Here is a 19,418-nt window from a genome sequence, read left to right as displayed (position 1 = left end):
AAGTAAAATGCTACTGCACAGCAAGACGATCGCCGAACTCGTGTGTTTATTCGGAAAAGCCCAGAATTACGGTCTGGTCTACGCCCCCCCCCCCCCCATAGTTACAGTATGTAAATCCGTTATTATGACGTATTTTAAAAATATACTGCCTCAGGCTGTTTGTGTATCCCTGAATGTATAATTGTACTTATAGAGATTGAATTGTGTGATCCAATATGTTGAAACATAGAATTTACAGGAGAAGTGTGAGCTTCTGAGTTGGGTCAACCGTCTTTTGTACTTGAATTAACTCGCTAACAGTGCTTGCAACAACGCAATCTTACGTTTTTAAATATTAATTATAGAATCGGTAACTAATGTTACACTTATTTGTGATAATTTTTGTGACACCAAGCAATAACAATTTTAACAATATATGTTTTGTTGAACATACAAGGTATCGAATATAACTTATAAGCATTTTATGAATATATAAACATATATAAACACACGACATTCGAATGACAGAGCGCACCTCACTGTACTACACAAACCTAGAACATGAAGTTTGTTGTTTATTTGTAATGACCAACAAACAAATCCGCTAACTTATGAACTATGTATTTTATGTATGTATGTATGTTCGTCCGCCTGTCCATCAAAACCACCAATCAACTGAATGACTGACTGACTAACTGACTTACTGAGTGAATGAATATGCATGCAATGTTCGTATTTTCCAGTAGGAGAAATCAGATGAGTGTGAAACAAAGATAAATGACAGAAAAATTGACTTTATGTATCCAGGTTTAATTTTGTCTGCTACAAGTGGTTCACCGTTGATAGGAAAGACGAAAATGTTGAAGCAGTGTCAAATGTTCTCTTTCGTACATATCTGTTGGAATAATTCTCGGGATGAAATGACTGATGACTATTTGTGAGGATCCATGTTTGCCCGCCCGGTGCCTACAAGGACGGACTGGAACCAACAAATGGCCCTGGACTTACCCGACAATAGTGATAAAACAGTCAAAGTTGATGATGCTTGTTGAATATATAATTTATTTATAATAACATTACCACTCACATTTCAAACACACCAACCAACCAACACATTCGGTTCACTAACTTCTAGGAAATGTGAACAAATACATTTAAATCAGGCGCATTAACTGAAAAAAGTATCATATTTATTAAAAGCTTGTGATACTAAAAATATATACTTTGCTGTCTTTTTGTAGTCATTTTGCAAAACTCGCATATTGACAATGAGTATACAAATAATGATCCAGTTACCTTAAAAACCAAAGAACAGATGCTGCTACAAAAAGGTCACGGTTCACAACAGATTACTGAATAATTAAAAACTAATGTTATAATTATAAAAATATCGATTATGATGAAAGTGTCAATTGGATATTAATTTAATGTACCCAAATAGACTACTTATGTTATTAAAATATTTGGATCATAAGACGAAGATGCATCATTGAATTCCAATCGACAGCTAATATGTCCAATTATAGTCCTACTAACCGTATGACGCATGATTTTCATTGTACAGCATGGCATACAAACAACTTGTCGGTGAGATGGGGAAGCTATTGCTCTGCCTTTCTCTGTGATATCCATGTAAAAGCTTTTATAGTTATCAAGTGCGAGGTCTCAATAATATGATTAATTCCATTCAAGTATCAAAATATTATTGATATAACGTAATAATTTCCTAAAAAGAATTTGACCAGTATAAACTTGATCATTGGCATATTGTATGAAAATCCAAAACCACTAGACCATAATATGGCTGTTGGTTAATGATAATGGTTCACAATTCACATTATTTTAAAATTTAATTACAAGTCGAATTCAATACAGGTGGTCAGGGGTTAGGGTAGAAAATACTAATGTCTGCAATAAACCCCCAGGAATAAACTCATAGTGTTGCTGCGTCTACTGTAGGCCCCCTCCTGCAACAACAAATCCCATACACCGCCCTAGGCTCCGAATTGGTGGACCCATAGCCCCGACTAGGCCTCAAACGCCCACCCGAACTTTCCAACCGGGACTTTCACGCCACTTCCAACAATATGTTCAATATGTCTGCTCTAGGGGGTACTAAATTTACATTGCGTCCGCAATAGAGGGTATGGTTTGCTAATGTGCTGCCTGCCCTAGGGGCCTATTTTTTTTTTAGCAAGAATGCACATGGCGTAAGGCTTTAATATAGAGTGACCCCCCCCCGGGCACATTACACCATGTAGGATTTGAATATCGGGGGACCTTACAGCAATCACCTAAACATGGTTTTCTAACATAAGTCACAACCATAATTCAATGCCAGTGGCGATAGCCTCCTGTTGGGCATAATCATTGATATCCATATTATGGAACGACTCTTTTTTGGTGCCGCACACCATGTAGTATTTTAACACAGCCGTGTCTACCGAACATAGATCCGATACCGCAACATTAATATTAATATTGCGAGTTATATGTGCACTACATATAAATATACAACCATATACAATGTCCAGCTCTGAAGCATGCATGTAATATGTTATATATTGTCTGGCCAATGACGTGTTTATTTATGATATCAATGTTTATTTTTGAAAATATTAATATTAAATATATTATGAGTAAATTCTGGGTATTTGCATTTATGATGGTCGTCACGCAGCGGGTGTTCGAATTCCATGTAAATAAACAATGTATTTTACACGCGTTGTATACGTTGCTATGAGTCCCATATCGAACAGGACGCGCCACGACGACGACCACCCTTAAAATGAAGATTTTCACAACGACCAGAGACTTGAAAATTGATGTAGTAGAGGAATCTCGGAATAAAAGTTGCTGATGAACAAACAGATAGATAGTTTGGCTTATAATACCTGTGTGTGTACGTGTGACCCCATGGTAGATTACTTTTAGAGTTTTATGTAATTATTCATATTTCATTGATGTAAATGGGTTATCATTAAATGTGTAAATAAAATGAAGATTTTTACAACGACCAGAGACTTCCGAAAATTGATGTCGTAGAGGAATCTCGGAATAAAAGTTGCTGATGAACAAACAGATAGATAGTTTGGCTTATAATACCTGTGTGTGTACGTGTGATCTCATGGTAGATTACTTTTAGAGTTTTATGTAATTATTCATATTTCTTTGATGTAAATGGGTTATCATTAAATGTGTAAATAAAATAAAATAAATAAACAAATTGCACGCGCCTATAACGCCACGCCCTCTAACTATACTAAGCGCTTCTGCAACGTCTACACAAAGTAAATTATTATATATTAGATAATGCAATTAAATTAGTTTTTATAATGAAAATATATTACATAATGCAGTTAAACACAGTTTTATGCAGTAAGTTTAGGCCCTACCAAAGATACTAGAAAAAGTGTCTTTGGCCCTACGAAGAAATATTAATCTTGCTTACACGTTGGTCACAATTCCCTCTTTGGGCCTGAATGTGGCGCGGCGCATTGCCGTTGTCGCTTGTAAAGACATACCCACACAATTTCCAGAATGATTATACAGGTGATGGAAATAAGAAATACTTACTGGAGAGATATTGAACATAATATCCATTATTATACATCTGTCACCGTAACGGCCATAAGTTACAGCGTGCCGTAATTTTGCGGTATTGCACTGGGTATTTTCATCACCATATCAAGAAATGCGAATTCCAAATTTGGAACGATTATAACTGTATAAATTGTTTTTTGTTAATCAGCAATTTTTATTAAAATTAATTTAATTGCATTATCTAATATATATTAATTTACTTTGTGTGGACGTCGCAGAAGCATTTAGTATAGTTAGAGGGCGCGGCGTTTCAGGCGCGTGCACTTTGTTATTCAGCAATATTTATTCCTCTACGCATGAGGGACTGGTCCATCGAGTAATGTTCATTGAAGCTTTAAGTTTAAAATTAAAGATACATTAATTATGGGATGTATCTCGTCGCTGTGAACATCTTCATTTAAGGTAGAAAATTATTAAATGCAAATACCCAGAAATTACTCATAATATATTTAATATTAATATTTTCACAAATTAACATTGAGATCATAAATAAACACGTCATTGGCCAGACAATACTGTAAAACATGTCTTTTTCGCGAGCATGTCTTTTTAGCGAATTTAGCGAGAGACCTGATTCGCTAATTCAAGATATCGCTAATTACTTTATTATAAATTCAAAACGGCCAAGGGGAGGTTATCGCCACTGGCTTTAACTTGTGGTTGTGACGTTTGAAAACCCTGTTTAGGTGATTGCTGTAAGACCCCCGATGTTAAAATCCTACAAGGTGTAATAGGCCCGAGGGATCACTTTATATTAAAACCTTACACGTAGGGCTGGCAGGACATTAGTAAACCATACCCCCTATTGCGGACGCTATGTAAATTTAGTATCCCCTAGAGGAGACATATTGAAGAACAAACCCGTGTTGAAAGTGGGGGGAAAGTCCTGGTGGGAAAGTTCGGGCAGGCGAGTTTACTCCTGAGGGCCTATTGCAGACATTAGCATTTTAAAAGGGGCATATTTGCCTCCCGTGGGCCCGCTTTAGAATGTGAAAAACACCCCCTTCCCCGCTAAATTTGGAACGCACATGGGGTAGTAACGGCACATAGAGTGACCCTCCCTGGGTAATAGATTAGCAGAACAGTGAATACGATAAACAATAGAACATAATTGGAAGCCATGAGGTCACGTGGCTTTCTTACTCTCCACTACATCTTGGAGGCATAAGGAAGATAGTCACACAGCCCTGTGGCATAGACCAAAATACGAAACATGGTTTCATTGTGTGATCCCGCAGATATTACTGGTTGAAACCCTGTGCCTTGAATAGTGCAGGCTGAGTCATAAATGTCAAAGTCGATCTACTGTTGTACAGCGATGCAATTTGTGAACGCGAACTGAAGTATTGAATTCGACTTGTAATTACATTTTTAAACATGTGAATTGTGAACCATTATCATTAACCAACAGCCATATTATGGTCTAGTGGTTTTGGATTTTCATACAATATGCCAATGATCAAGTTTATACAAGCCAAATTCGTTTTAGGAAATTATTACGTTCTATCAATAATATTTTGATACTTGAATGGAATTAATCATATTATTGAGACCTCTCACTTGATAACTATAAAAGCTTTTACATGGATATCACAGAGAAAGGCAGAGCAATGGCTTCCCAAACTCTCTCCGACAAGTTGTCATGCGTCATACGGTTAGTAGGACTCTTATTGGACATATTAGCTGTCGATTGGAATTCAATGATGCATCTTCGTTTCATGATCCAAATATTTTAATAACATAAGTAGTCTATTTGGATACATTAAATTAATATCCAATTGACACTTTCATCATAATCGGCATTTTAATTATTCAGTAATCTGTTGTGAACCGTGACTTTTTTGTAGCAGCATCTGTTCTTCGGTTGTTAAGGTAACTGGATCATTATTTGTATACTCATTTTCAATATGCAAGTTTTGCAAAATGGCTACAAAAAGACAGCAAAGTATATATTTTTAGTATCACAAGCTTTTAATAAATATGATACTTTTTTCAGTAAATGCGCCTGATTTAAGTGTATTTGTTCACATTTCCTAGAAGTTAGTGAACCGAATGTGTTGGTTGGTTGGTGTGTTTGATATGTGAGTGGTAATTTTATTATAAATTATAAATAAATTATATATTCAACAATTTTGACTGTTTTATCCTGATATTAGATTGGCTCTCAATTATCTATGGGGGCAATCTGATTGGTCTTCGTCTTTCAGAAGAAAAGAAATATATTCACGCATATTTCATCAGGCTCCTAAACAGTTATTTCCAGAATGCAGAACATAATGGCCAGACATAATGTCAAACTCTGTGTATTGCACTTACTCGTAAATGTTTTTCTAACCTTTTTATTTTTTGGAACATTGTCAAACGGTGAGTAGATTTATTTATTAATTTGTTTATTTGTTTGTTTATTTACTTAATATAAACGAATAACTATAGCGAACGTTGGATTTTGTATTTGAAGGTGAAGAACTTAATAAGTGGCGAGACGATGGACGTTGTGGTCCAGGATTTCCAGCACCAAATGGGCTTCCTGCTGCTGAATGCGACCCTAAAAGCCTTCGTTACTGTTGTTCCCCAAATAAGTGGTGTGGTATCACGGCCGAACACTGCGATTGTTCTGGGTGTACGCATTACACAGGTCAGTACACAGAGCAATGTCGTTATGCAATGAAATATAGATTGAATTCTTAAACGACTAAACATAATTGCTAACCTATTTCAATAGTAAATTTAAATGATTAGACATCTTCCAATCTGCTTTTCTTAAATGTTTAATCCCAATGCATATTTTCATGTTACCGTAACATCTAGATTTGTTGTATTAACATCATTGCGCGTTATTCAGATGTGTCGCGTTTTTCGAGGGGTTTATTACAAATAAACAGTTAAAGCGCCGCGGTTAGTCGCGATGCGTCGTGATCGTTACGGCCCCACGCGTCGCATACGGCCCACGTATCTATAGTCGCAATCGCAAACATATGTGCACGTATTTTAAAACTATGGAGTTTTTTATTATTTGATGATCATCTGCTAGAAGGGACGATCCCACCACATCTTAGTCTCATCTTTCGTAAATGTTTCTATCCTTTTTTTTCTTTGCTAATGATTATATTATTAACCCTACCGTGTGTTAAATATATACGCTTCTCATACGTGTCTGTAGTGCTGTCGACAGTCCTCGGGCCTAATGTAATTGTGTATCCTAGAAATGCAGGTATTTTACGCGACGGACTTTAGTCCCGAGAGTCTGCAGGTTTCTAGTTGACATAATTCATATAATATAAATAATTCATAGTTGATGCTAACGTCACGAAATAAATTATATTAACATAATGTATGCAAATTTGTTATAAATGGCTGACATCCTGAATGTGTTGGCTGTGTACATGATGAGCACAATGAAAATAACAAAGTAACAAAGGAGACTATTAAATCGTCTAGAACCAAGGAAACAACGTGCATTGTTTGTGGCAGTCAAATAGAAAACTGATTGTTTCGTGGGATCAACAGAACTACGACGTGCGAAGAATATGAATTTGCTGTGACAGAGACGATCTATCTACATCTTTCCAGCTCATACACGTGCAGAAAATGTGGACTGAGAATGTCGATTCTGCATAAAAACGTGGATGTCTCAGTCTCAGAAAAAATACACATTTCGTTAAAAGCAGGCTCATCGCGAAAAGATAAATATGGTAACACTCTTGAACCTGTGCAGCACAACAACATCGCTGTGAATAGCGAAGAGATTTTTGGTGACACATAGCAATTGCAGTTGAAATAGAGTACAAATTAGTGAATTATCTCATCTGTTTAGTTGAGGCAACGTAATGGTAACAAGGAATCTCAGTGGTTGAAGAACAGAACGCAAAAAATGTTATGTAGCAGGATGAAGTCGCCCCTCTCTTGTTTACGTTTCCCTAGTTTGCGTCGTATTTCATTCTTGGTATTTATTGATTTGTTGATTTGAGTATTATTAGTACGTAGGCACTGAAAAATAATTAATCCAAAATAGTCTAGAATATCAAGGGTCATCGTGCTGTGAATTTAGTTAGTATCCAATATTTATACACACTTGGATAACCTCTTTCACTCAGTTTGTCACAAATTAGTTATTTGTATATTGATATGCCTACTACTGAAACCAAAAAAATCATTTGTTTTGTTTCCTTTAAACTGTAGCTGTTAATAGTGACGTACATATAATATCTTCTAGTAATGTTATAATAGGTTTACACATGAAATAAAAGCTGTTTTGTTGGAAACGGATTCGAAAATCTTTGGTATAAATTTATCAAGGTTTTTTTACGGGACTCCATTTAAAACAAGACCTAATATAGACAGTATATGTGATGTAATACGAGTAACAGGAACTTTCACTGCTTTAAGTAGCAATGTGAATATTAGGAATATGCCTGGGCAAACTATTCGAGAAATTAATGTTGTTGACTTGTGCTGGTGCGCGTGTAGACAATGCGACCATTTTAGCACACTGGTGTATTACCACTCACATTCGGTTCACCAGCCTGCTCAACTTCAAAATGTGAACACAAACATTTGAACCTTCACCACCAGTTCCCATTTTCATCACATATATATCAAATAGTCTCGTTTATAGTCTGCTTTTTCATTCAGAAGATTGAGACAAAAATAACCAAATTTCTTGAAAAACAAAATCTGAAAATCTGTCTGTTGGTTCAAAAATTAGGGTTTATTTCCAAAAATATTTAGGTATATAAGAAAAATGTGCAGATTTGGGGTGAAACAGTCTGGTGGTGAAAAGGCTAATTACGGGCATAACTGAAGAAAGTAAATGTTTCATAATAAAGTGTATCGGAATATGATTTATGAATAGCTGTTTTTTGTGGCTATTTTGAGGCGCAAATCGCAGGTTCAAAATAAGTATACAAATAATGATCCAGCTAACCTAAAAACCGCTAGAACTTCTGAAAAGTCCCGGTTTACAACATATTACTGAATAATTAAAACTTAATAATGATGAAAGGGGCCATTAGATTTTATTTTACCCATCATTTGTTGCGCAATAAACGTGTAACCTTGGATGAGCCTATAAACAGTCTACTTGTGATATTAAAATATTTGATAATATTACGAAAATGCATAATTGAAGAACATTTCAATCAACGGTTAACATGGATGCCGTGTGACAAATGACTTTGTCTAGCGTAGACCGATAGTTCCTCTATGATAGAGGGACTTTGATAGATCGTATTAATTTCCTAATTGTATTTGACCCGTATAAAGTCGATCATTGGCATAGACCACTGGACGATAGTATGCCTATTGGTTAATGACAATAGTTCATAATTCACATTTTATTTTAATTTAATTTCTAGTCAAATTTGATACTTCAGCTCCACATTTCCACGAACTGTAGTTCGAATTTGACATGGATGTGCTATTTGTGGCACGGGACCCAACTGGTAATATCAAAGGGATTACATAATGAAAACATATTTCATTTTTAGATTGACAGTTTTGAACACAAATATAGAGGTGATAAAAGTTGATTGCTTCCTTTGCGACCAATGAAATAAATCTCAGGTCATAATCACTCTATACCATATTGTGAAACGATCCTTTTCTGGTGCCGCACACCATGTATGATTTGAACAAAGCCGTGTCTACTCAAAAGTTTATGATAAACAAAAAAGGGCACACTGTCAGGAACAATACCCGATGGACGGATCCCTCATGTGATGAGGAATCTGGGAGTAAAAGTTTATGATAAACAAAAAAGGGCACACTGTCAGGAACATTACCCGATGGACGGATCCCTCATGTGATGAGGAATCTGGGAGTAAAAGTTTAAGATGAACAAAAAGTGCACACTGTCAAGAATATTACCCGATGGACGGATCCCTCATGTGACGAGGAATCTGGGAGTAAAAGTTTATAATGAACAAAAAGTGCACGCTGGCAAGAACATTACCCGATGGACGGATCCCTCATGTGATGGGGAATCTGGGAGTAAAAATTTGTGATGAACAAAACAGTGCACACTGTCAGGAACAATACACACGCCTATAACGCCACGCCCTCTAACTAAGCCAAACGCTTTTGGGGCAGATTAGTGAAAGATTAGCAGTACGTTCTCGAATTTCATGTAAACATACAAAGTTTTTTTACACGCGTCATATACGTCACTATTGGACCCATGACGAACATGTCGCAGCGCGAAAACCACCGCTCTTTAAGCATTCTGATTAAATCTGGTTTCAAAATGTGTGTAATACCTCACGTAGATCATATTATATAATTTTTGTTTCAGCTCCAGTTCCGGAATTAACCATTAGGTAAGTTGTATTGTGATACCAGTTTTAGTGTTTCATTGTTGCAAATTAGCCAAATGATGGAAATTTATTAGATAAATGGTGAAACTAAATTAACTAAGTGATACAAAAATAATATGTATCTGAATTGGTATATTCAAGTTTTTAAGGTATTCATATAAAATAATTGGGTTACATTACCACCGAAAAAAACACAAAAACAAATCAAATAAACCTACATAGTTGTGCCACATTCTTGACAAGACTGTATCCAGTCAATCTTCGCATATCCTAACGAATATGTACTATTTTTAAAAAAAAAACAAGCAACTGGCATTTTATTTTGCGAATGCCGTTTTTGAAACCGTGAATTCACGATATACAAAAGTATATCTTCAATAAGAGCAATAGCTTTACATCATACTCAGATTTCTTTTCCGCATAATACTTATGTCTGCTGTATGTTGTCTCAAGAAATGCTTAGAAACAACCTACAGAAACCAAATTCTGTAACCAATCTTAAATTATGTTGATCCGAAATACACAACATTTTACATAACATATAGATTAGGAACAGTGGAGATACCATTCTAAACACTGCATAGTGTAATTGATGGTAGATAAACGATGGATAATCTTATATACAAATGTTTTTATCACAGTTTCCCTGGAGACGTTCATTATTTAGTAAGCTCTTTGCGGCCACTCTCCATCGAGACTGTTTGTAAGTCCTGTAATCTTGACGAAGTGGTTAAGTTTACATGGAAACTACAGCAGAAATCCATTATTTCGAACGCGTTTGAAGATGTGTTGGGCTATGAAACTGAGTCGTCGGCTACAGCCAATAGAGGTATTCACTTTTTCACATATTGACATATATATCTACGAATACTATTGTCTGTTGTACTGCACATATATCTTTATGTATGAAACATTCTTACATATTGCATATATGTTTTATATGCTACTCACACGTCTATATGATGAACATTATCTGTACTAGTGTACTATTATATATATATTTGATTCTCGTACTCACGTATGGTTATATTCCAACTGCTCGCATTTCAGATCTACTATCATCCACACATGTGCTGTCTGTTAACCAACTCGAAGAAGGCTGTACATACCGTATGTTAGTATTGTGTGAAATATTCAACACCCTGCCTTCATCGATATATTTGGATTTCGAAATAAACACACCGCCAAACGGCGGCTTCTGTGACGTCCAACCTAAAACAGGTACTTGGCTTGCAAGTGTGTGTGCAGTATTAGGTTTTTAATAAAGATAGCTACACCCCATTAATTATTATTACGCAGAGAAAATGTCGCATAATATTGAATAGAGAATGATATCGTAGCGGCTCAACGGATTCGAAAACAAGGAATTGCAGTTTAGAATTTGCATGCGTAGAAATCATAAGATTTATTAATATTTATTTTGAAATACAAAATTAAAAAAAGATATTTTAATTTGTGATATTGAAATTTTGGGATTACGTTACAGGTACTACGCTGTTGGACAAATTCCAAATAAGCTGTTATGAGTGGCAAGACGAAGGTCCCAGCGTTCTATACCCCAGTACTCCCTCAACAGACACAAATGGCAACACGAATGGACTCAAATATCAAATCAAAATAAGTTATCATAATTCTAGTACAGATAGCGAGTTGATATCGATGAGCAATGAATCAACATCCACACCCATGATATTTCCGAGTGGTGATGTCGTTAACAACTACACAGTGGATATATTTATCAAGATAATCGACGAATTAGGATCATCAGCTCTGATAAACACCTCGGTTCAGGTAAGTATGTAGAAATACATTTTATATTCAAGATCGTCAGGTTGACGATGACAGGTTGTGGAGAATACAACTCGAAGTCAATAAAAACAATCTAGTGACCTTTTCGTCATGTTATAGGCGCAGTTATTTCAATGTTAATCAATATTCAGTTTTAAAGACCCTAAAAAGTGATATTAACCTCGGCTGCACGGTGGTCACTAAATTCCTCATTGGATCATTAAAACTGAATATTGACCTGAAAGCCGATTAACGTTTACCAAAATTCATAACTTTTCACAAGCGTTATCACGTTATGTCGTGTGTGTGTGACCCAAACATAAATCATGGAGAAAAGGTTTAGAAAACTGGGGCATACAATAACAGAAATCAATACGCATCTCTTACTATCGAAAGGAAAATGACTGACTAGCTGCCATTTTGTTTAACAAAAGCAGTTACAGCGTCATATCCTTGATATGATTTGACCGATCACATCCAAAATTCACACATACATCATACATATATGCACACGCATTTGTTCCATGATCCAATTCAAGATGGCCGAATGACGGTCATTTAGTACATGGAAATATTTCATTCAAACTCTGTATGTCCATTAAACATAATTAAACTTAGTTCTAGAAGGTTTCTAAATTTTATTTATCGTTATTTAGTTAAAATGAAAAGAATGACGAAAATATATGCGTCAGATCGGTACAGGGAAGGATGTTGACTCGGTTCGAATGTCGCGTATGTATATGCATACAGGTGGGAAAAAAACATGCCCCCATATTTTCCTGAATGATTATACAGGTGATGGAAATAAGTAATGAGGCAGACATGGAAGCTGCTGTTGACCAGATACTTACTGGAGAGATGTTGAACATAATAGCCAACACGGAAGATGACAGCCTGGTATTGGCGTCAGTAGATGCAGTAGTTAATTTATTACAGACATGGACCTCGGTAAGCTGAATTATTCCATTTAGAGTTTTATTGCCGGCAAAATTGAATTTGCGGCCTTTGACATGTTAACTAATATGTGTAATGTAATGTATGCAATAGCGTTTTTATTCACCGAATCGCACACGCAGGATTCTCTGTTTGATGATCAAAAATAAACTACAAAATAAATATTCAATGAGAAGCATTTATCATTAGGATGAGTCTGAAATTCACGCCAGACTCTCAGGCTGTTTCTGTATAGCTATTAGCCCCCCCCTTCTGAATTTATAAGACGACTACCAGTATTTTACACGTGTTACACTGCGAACTTGAAACATCGAACATTACGTAATTCCTATGTTAGTTGTGTTTAGCACGCACCGGAGCAGAATTCGAACAGAAATGCATGACGGGATTCATTGTAATACACGCAAACGTTACTTAATATCGAGTTATGTCGACTATACGACTGTAATTGATTTTTACTCATTAGTTTTATGATTATATATCATATTATTTTAACTAAATACAAACTCTGCTGCTTCTTGTTTACAGGGTTGTCATTGTATCAATTTATGTATGTATATTGTGTATCGAATACTATTTGAGAACTTCCACTTTGAAAACGTTTATGCTGCCTTGGCAATGTGCTCCAGTTCGTGTGTGTGTACTTTGAACTTGTCAATTTATATTCAGAGTAGAAACAACAATAGTCGCAACTGGGCTTCATTTCACTATTATATATATACTGAAAATATACAAAAATACACGAGATGCGACATTATGAGAAGCATGTGACTTTATTAAATTAAAAGTAAATCAAAAAAAAGGTTGGTTAATTGGCAAAACCATTTTACTAACAGCAGTTTCCCATACATGTCTACTTTTTATATATGAAATATTAACAGACAAGAAGAGTTGTTCAACAGATTTCATACCAAGTATGTCATTTATATTTAAGTAATTAAATAATTATTACATATTTATAGGAGATACAAGATGCAAGTGGCACAGTGGAAGCTGATCAACCAACCAATAGTAAGAGTTCTAAAAAAGTAAGTGAAACACCGTTCGTTGTCATCGATCCATTTTCCATTAATATTTCAAATTTTAATATCAGTGTTTACAAATTTTGTAATTCGGAACTTGCTATGTTTTAGACAATACAGTTTAAGACAGCATAAATATACTACTGCTTTTTGTTTTTGTAGAAATGTTATTGATCAAATTCGAGAATTGTTCAGGACATAAATAATTAGTTTGTGCATTTCAGTAATATCATAAATTTGTTAAACCATTACGCTGTTGCTCGATTATTACCGAATAGATTAGATTGAAATATGTTCAGATATATGTTTTGATTTGGTTATTAACATGTCTACACGCATATATATCTTTTCCAGATGCAAGGGGTAATAATGATTGAATTAGTGAGTGAGTTACTGTCAAGTACTCTTAAAGAGGGCAATATTACTGATTTTGTAATGGTTAAGAGTGTCACTGAAGGTAAAATATTTACTTTCATTTATTGTTTTGTACCTAAAAATCCATTTCAAAGGATTATTATGCAATTGTTTATGTGGGTTTATAAACCATACATGTTGTCATCATACTTTAGGTCTACTGAAGACATCATCAAATATTTTAGAGAGGTCACATTCTAATCAGGATATTGAGATTAAGGAACAGGTAGTTTTAAGAAATATTTATTATTATTATTATTATTATTATTATTATTATTATTATTATTATTATTATTATTATTATTATTATTATTATTATTATTTTTATTATTATTATTATTATTGCACAGTCATGGTATCTAATTATCAAATCTATTGTAATCACTCACATTTATTTGCATGTGTACATGTTGATGTGTGTCTTGGATTCTGGTTGATAAGATTGCCCCTGAACTGTACAAAACCCAAAGATCGTATGATGCGTACAGGGTGTCAGTGAGAGGTTTACTGCAGATCATGCAAAATCTGATAACTTAAATCTGTGTCGTGAAATGTCACCAACTTCCGCAAGTAAATGAACACATTTTGTACATGTTAAATCTTGTCTTAGGATGAAATGATGATGAATAAACTAATTGATGCAGTCGATACGTGCTTAGACATTGCGCTAGAGATGGCGCCAGCGAACGGTGAATCGGTGTCATTCAAGACGAGCATGTTTGAAGCTGAAGTTAGCAAACAGAATTCAAGTGCACTATTCGGTAAACAGTTCAACTCCAGTTACGGTGGGTTCACACTGCCGAGTGTTGCACGGGAATCGAGGAATACAACGCAATTCATATCAAAAATAAAGGTGAGATGATTAAAGCGGAGGGGTCTTCACCCGCTCATGGGTAGACGCTTATTTGTAAACAACAACACGCTATGGCTGTTTGCCGCATGCGCAGATGGCGACACCCCGGCTTTAAAGTATGTACAATTATGATATTTCTTCGAACACTAGCATTTAATTTTTCAACTTTTCAGTTTGTCGCATTGGCTATAAATCCGTACGTTTTGAAATCGCCGGCCATTTTTCAAAACTCACCGATTGTGAGCCTTGACATCATGGATGAAAACGGTAACAATGTTTATATAGACGGAGATTACGTCATCGATATCACACTACCAGACAATAATGCTGAAGACAGCAGCTTACACGCATTGATGTATGGCAATGACACAAGTGCGTTTGAGTTGAATGCGACAACTGCAGACTCTGCACTAGTTTTAACTATACAAGTCGATGCACCAGTGGCATACGATATATATTTGCAAGCTGGCATGATGCCAAATGAATCTCAATATGACGTGAAATGGACATTATCAGACAACTGTTCGAATATATTATATTATCGTGTTGTGGAGAGGGATACATATCATCTGTTGGTGAAAAGCTGTGAGTATAGTTATATTTTTCAAAGGTAACATCAAGGTTTTTGACGCAATGATCAATAGATCAATCTAGAAAATTGATCTATAATGATATTAGTAATTCGCCATGAACACGAGTCTACTTTTTCGTAAAACAGTTCCTAGAATCAATAAGATGGGTTAAAATATTAAATAAAAATTATCATTGTCATACGTCACACGGCGATATTACAAGTCACTGAGCATGTACAAATAAATCTAGATATAATGACATGAAACAAACGTTACACATTATCGTGAACAGGGTTTCAATATGTACTAGTAGTTTATATATATATATATATCATCATATATAGTGTTTCGTAATGGTTTAAATGTAACATTTCTTTGTGTGTGTCATTCAGATACACAGAATACTTCTGTTTACATGGTGACTCTTACATCGACATTTCTGGTGTGTCGTTACTGGAACACTACTATTCAAGAATGGAAATCTGACGGTTGTTCGGTAATGCGTGCTAATATATTTACAGTTAACATTTGTATTGGTTATTGTTAACATTAACACCTATTAACATTTAGCACTGGTAACAAGTATTTACAAAGAAAACACTGCGTTTCAAATGTATATGCCTATATGATTTACGCTAATATGTGTGTTTGTCAGTTGCTACAATATACATTTTTTGTTCTCGATACAGCCCGTCCAATCAGAAATGAACACTATTACCTGCGTCTGTAACCATTTGACATCGTTTACAGCCGGCGAGTTTGTAGTTCCAGTCAATAAAATCGATTTCTCGAGCGTATTCAACAAAGATATCGCCGACAATGCCGTGGTACTCGCTACCGTTCTTGTCTTCTTTGCAATCTATGCTATCTTGGCTTTATGGTTGAGACGAAAGGACAAAAACGATTGGAATATGGTAAATAACATGAAATATATAAATTGTTTCATTAACTTGAGAATATTTCGTCATCTTATGATTGGCTATTGCGTATTTTGTTATAATTAGGTGATTGCTCTTTTATTTTCAGTGGTATACTCTGCCCCTGGCCGGGAATCAAACAAATGACAAGTACTACTACCGTGTAACTGTGTATACCGGGTTTCGACTTGGTGCTGGTACATTGTCTGATATTCAGTTTAATATCAGTGGAGAAACTAAGGAATCCGGTATACGCCATCTGATGGATAAACACAACAAAATGGTTGGTTGCCTTTGAGCATTATCAATACAATCCAAATTAGTTGAAAAGCTTACTACTTGGCATTCATGTTGCTCTGACATTTTTGAATTTTTACACGATACTGGCTTGTTTATCGAACGGATTCGAAATGCTATAATTACAAACAACACATGATTTGTCCTATGATATTAATATTTTCTCTTAATGCAATGTCAACATGTCAGTATATATCAGGAACGCGAATGAAGACAAAGATTTAATATGATTTTATTATAGCCTCCCTTTAGTGTTACTTAACAACGAATCTTTGTAATTAGGCAATGGTTTCCAATCGGCATGTTCGGTAAAATATTTACTTATGTCATTGATTGTGTAATAATACCGTATATTTGGTGAAGGCCATTGTCTCTCAGATTGGCTCGTATTAATGGAAATGGACTTTTGAATTACATTGATTGGTGTTTGGCAGCCCCATCCATCAGGTATTTTAATTAGTTAATTAGGAAACCAAGACCTCCCTTGTCCACAAAACTATATATTTTCAGAAAGCTTATTGTATGAATTTTAAAATTTTGCTTTTGTATTTTTTTATGGACACTGTTGTTTGAAATATGTACAAAAATGTGCTTTTTTGGTCAAAAGTGATTTAAAAAAAAAATAGCTTCTAAACCATGCTTCTGTTTCCTGTCAACATTTGTTTACGGGTACATCTGTTTACTATGAAGAAAGTTCCGTCTTGAAAACTGTCTACCAGTTGTCAATTTTGCAGGGCAGCAGCTCAAATTTCACTACTTCAAGTTTATGCATAAATTAACACCCAGGCTAGTTGTCTGTACGATTGTTGTAACACTGTTCAACCAGAAACAATGCCCCGACGGCGTTTTGAAGATAAACACATTGTCAATCATTTGTGAAAATTCAAAACAAAAGGTCAAAGTGTCTAGGAGCTATTTTTTCTGGGATGTGCACTAAAAAGAAGTTGAGATAATTGCTAATTTGCATAACAATTCACTCAGTAAGAAGTTTGCTAATGCTCATAATTAAAATGGCTGTAACAGTTCCAAATTTAAATGTATTATCGTTTTGTAAAAAGTTAAATATCGTGCATAATATGGAGATCATGTCATTTCTTTTTTCCTTATTTATGTGCAGCTTTGCTAAATATATATATGTTTCTAATCAATAGGCCTTCACAACTGGCAGTGTACATAGTTTTCTCTTGGCAGTTCCTTGCCACTTGGGTCCTCTGTGTTACATTCATATATGGCTGAGTGAGCACTCAAAGGAAATATTTGATTCATGGTTCTTAGATCGAATCGAAGTATTTGATACACAGACTGAAGAAAGGTAAATATGTTGTTTGCTTATTTGACCAACCATCCAAACCATTAATTCATTAACTATGTATTGAAAAAAGGGTCGTTGTTCTTCTACGTTAAGTCTGTTCGTTCAGCTGTCCATATAAGCCGGAAACCGACCGACTGACCATGGAACTATAAACTATAGTTCCATGGACTGACTGACTGATTGACTGATCGATTGTCTGGATGTTTCAGTAGGGGGAATAAGATGAGTGTGAATCTGATGAGTTACAGAAACAGCAACTGTTATGTTTTACAGGTTTAATTTCGTCTGCTACAAGTGGTTCGCCGTTGATAGGGAAGACGAAAAAGTTGAAAGAGTACTGCCGGTCAGTGGTGGTACACAAATGTCATCTTTCGTACATATCTGTTGGAGTAATTCACGGGATAAAATGACTGATGATTATTTGTGGGGTTCCATGTTTACCCGTCCGGTGCCTAGTAACTTCACAAGAGTTCAGCGATTGTCCTGCTGTGCAGTAGCATTTTACTTGGCTATGATTGCCAATGCTATGTTCTATGATACAGCAGACGCTGTGGGCGATACCAAATCAATTTATATCGGACCTCTGCGTTTATCTCTGGGAACACTATACATTGGCTTGATCAGCGCATTGATAACAATGCCACCGTCGATTATTATTATGCAATTATTTCAAAAATCAAGGCCATTTAGACGGAAGAACTGTACAAATGATGGAGATAAAGAAATGCCAAAGAATGATCATCCGTTACCATGGTTTTGCGTTGGAATTGCATGGTTTATCGTGTTTTGCGCAATGTTTTTGTCATCGTTTTTTGTTGTCTTGTATAGTCTACAATGGGGTGCGGAAGTTTCCCGCCAATGGTTGACGTCACAGATGACGTCGTTTTTCTTATCTGCATTGGTCATCGATCCTCTCAAGGTACTTTATTTTAATTATCATGTTTACTGAAAATATTTCTTTTTTGCAGATATGATTGAGTCGGTTTGTTGTTAGGTATTAATTAATTAGAAACGAGGTTATTTTATTAATGAAATGCCACTATCACAATGCACTCTTTATTCCAGAAGCCATTGACAGATTCGATAAATGGGAATTCGAGACAATGATATGACATGACAATATATTTTAAACGTCAATGTTTTTGTCCCGCAATTTGTTTTTTATTCTGTCTCGTCATGGCGACGCAGAAGAAATAGTACTGTTTGAGGGACAAGACCAAGTCTCGTGTCTCACTCGCCCTCAACGAAATCTCGTTTGCGCATAAGGTATATTAGGTCTATAGATTATACCAATAACAATACAGACTTGTATAAACAAAGAGCCGTTCATGACACGTATCATGGCGCACAAGATATTCAGTCATATCACCAGCAGCGAGTTCGTACTTAACACCAA

At 35.5% G+C, this 19,418-nt stretch overlaps 1 protein-coding gene across 1 annotated transcript in view; it reads left to right on the top strand.

Moving 5' to 3' along the window:
• LOC100372981 (polycystin-1-like protein 2) overlaps positions 1 to 19,418 on the top strand; it is a 28,721-nt gene that overhangs the window by 4,335 nt on the left and 4,968 nt on the right. The window contains exons 2-16 of the mRNA XM_002737403.2: positions 6,041 to 6,217; positions 9,872 to 9,896; positions 10,535 to 10,722; positions 11,380 to 11,684; positions 12,477 to 12,629; positions 13,598 to 13,663; positions 14,012 to 14,114; positions 14,227 to 14,297; positions 14,682 to 14,924; positions 15,098 to 15,509; positions 15,889 to 15,992; positions 16,186 to 16,410; positions 16,523 to 16,696; positions 17,862 to 18,022; positions 18,296 to 18,941. Of these exons, the coding sequence (XP_002737449.1) occupies positions 6,041 to 6,217; positions 9,872 to 9,896; positions 10,535 to 10,722; positions 11,380 to 11,684; positions 12,477 to 12,629; positions 13,598 to 13,663; positions 14,012 to 14,114; positions 14,227 to 14,297; positions 14,682 to 14,924; positions 15,098 to 15,509; positions 15,889 to 15,992; positions 16,186 to 16,410; positions 16,523 to 16,696; positions 17,862 to 18,022; positions 18,296 to 18,941 (3,053 nt within the window). The remainder of the gene's footprint in view (positions 1 to 6,040; positions 6,218 to 9,871; positions 9,897 to 10,534; positions 10,723 to 11,379; positions 11,685 to 12,476; positions 12,630 to 13,597; positions 13,664 to 14,011; positions 14,115 to 14,226; positions 14,298 to 14,681; positions 14,925 to 15,097; positions 15,510 to 15,888; positions 15,993 to 16,185; positions 16,411 to 16,522; positions 16,697 to 17,861; positions 18,023 to 18,295; positions 18,942 to 19,418) is intronic.

This window comes from Saccoglossus kowalevskii, chromosome 9 (assembly GCF_978046115.1).
Source record: "Saccoglossus kowalevskii chromosome 9, keSacKowa6.1, whole genome shotgun sequence".
NCBI classification, from domain to species: domain Eukaryota; kingdom Metazoa; phylum Hemichordata; class Enteropneusta; family Harrimaniidae; genus Saccoglossus; species Saccoglossus kowalevskii.
The sequence above is the reverse complement of the archived record's forward strand: the minus strand, read 5'-3'. Positions and strand labels throughout refer to the sequence as shown.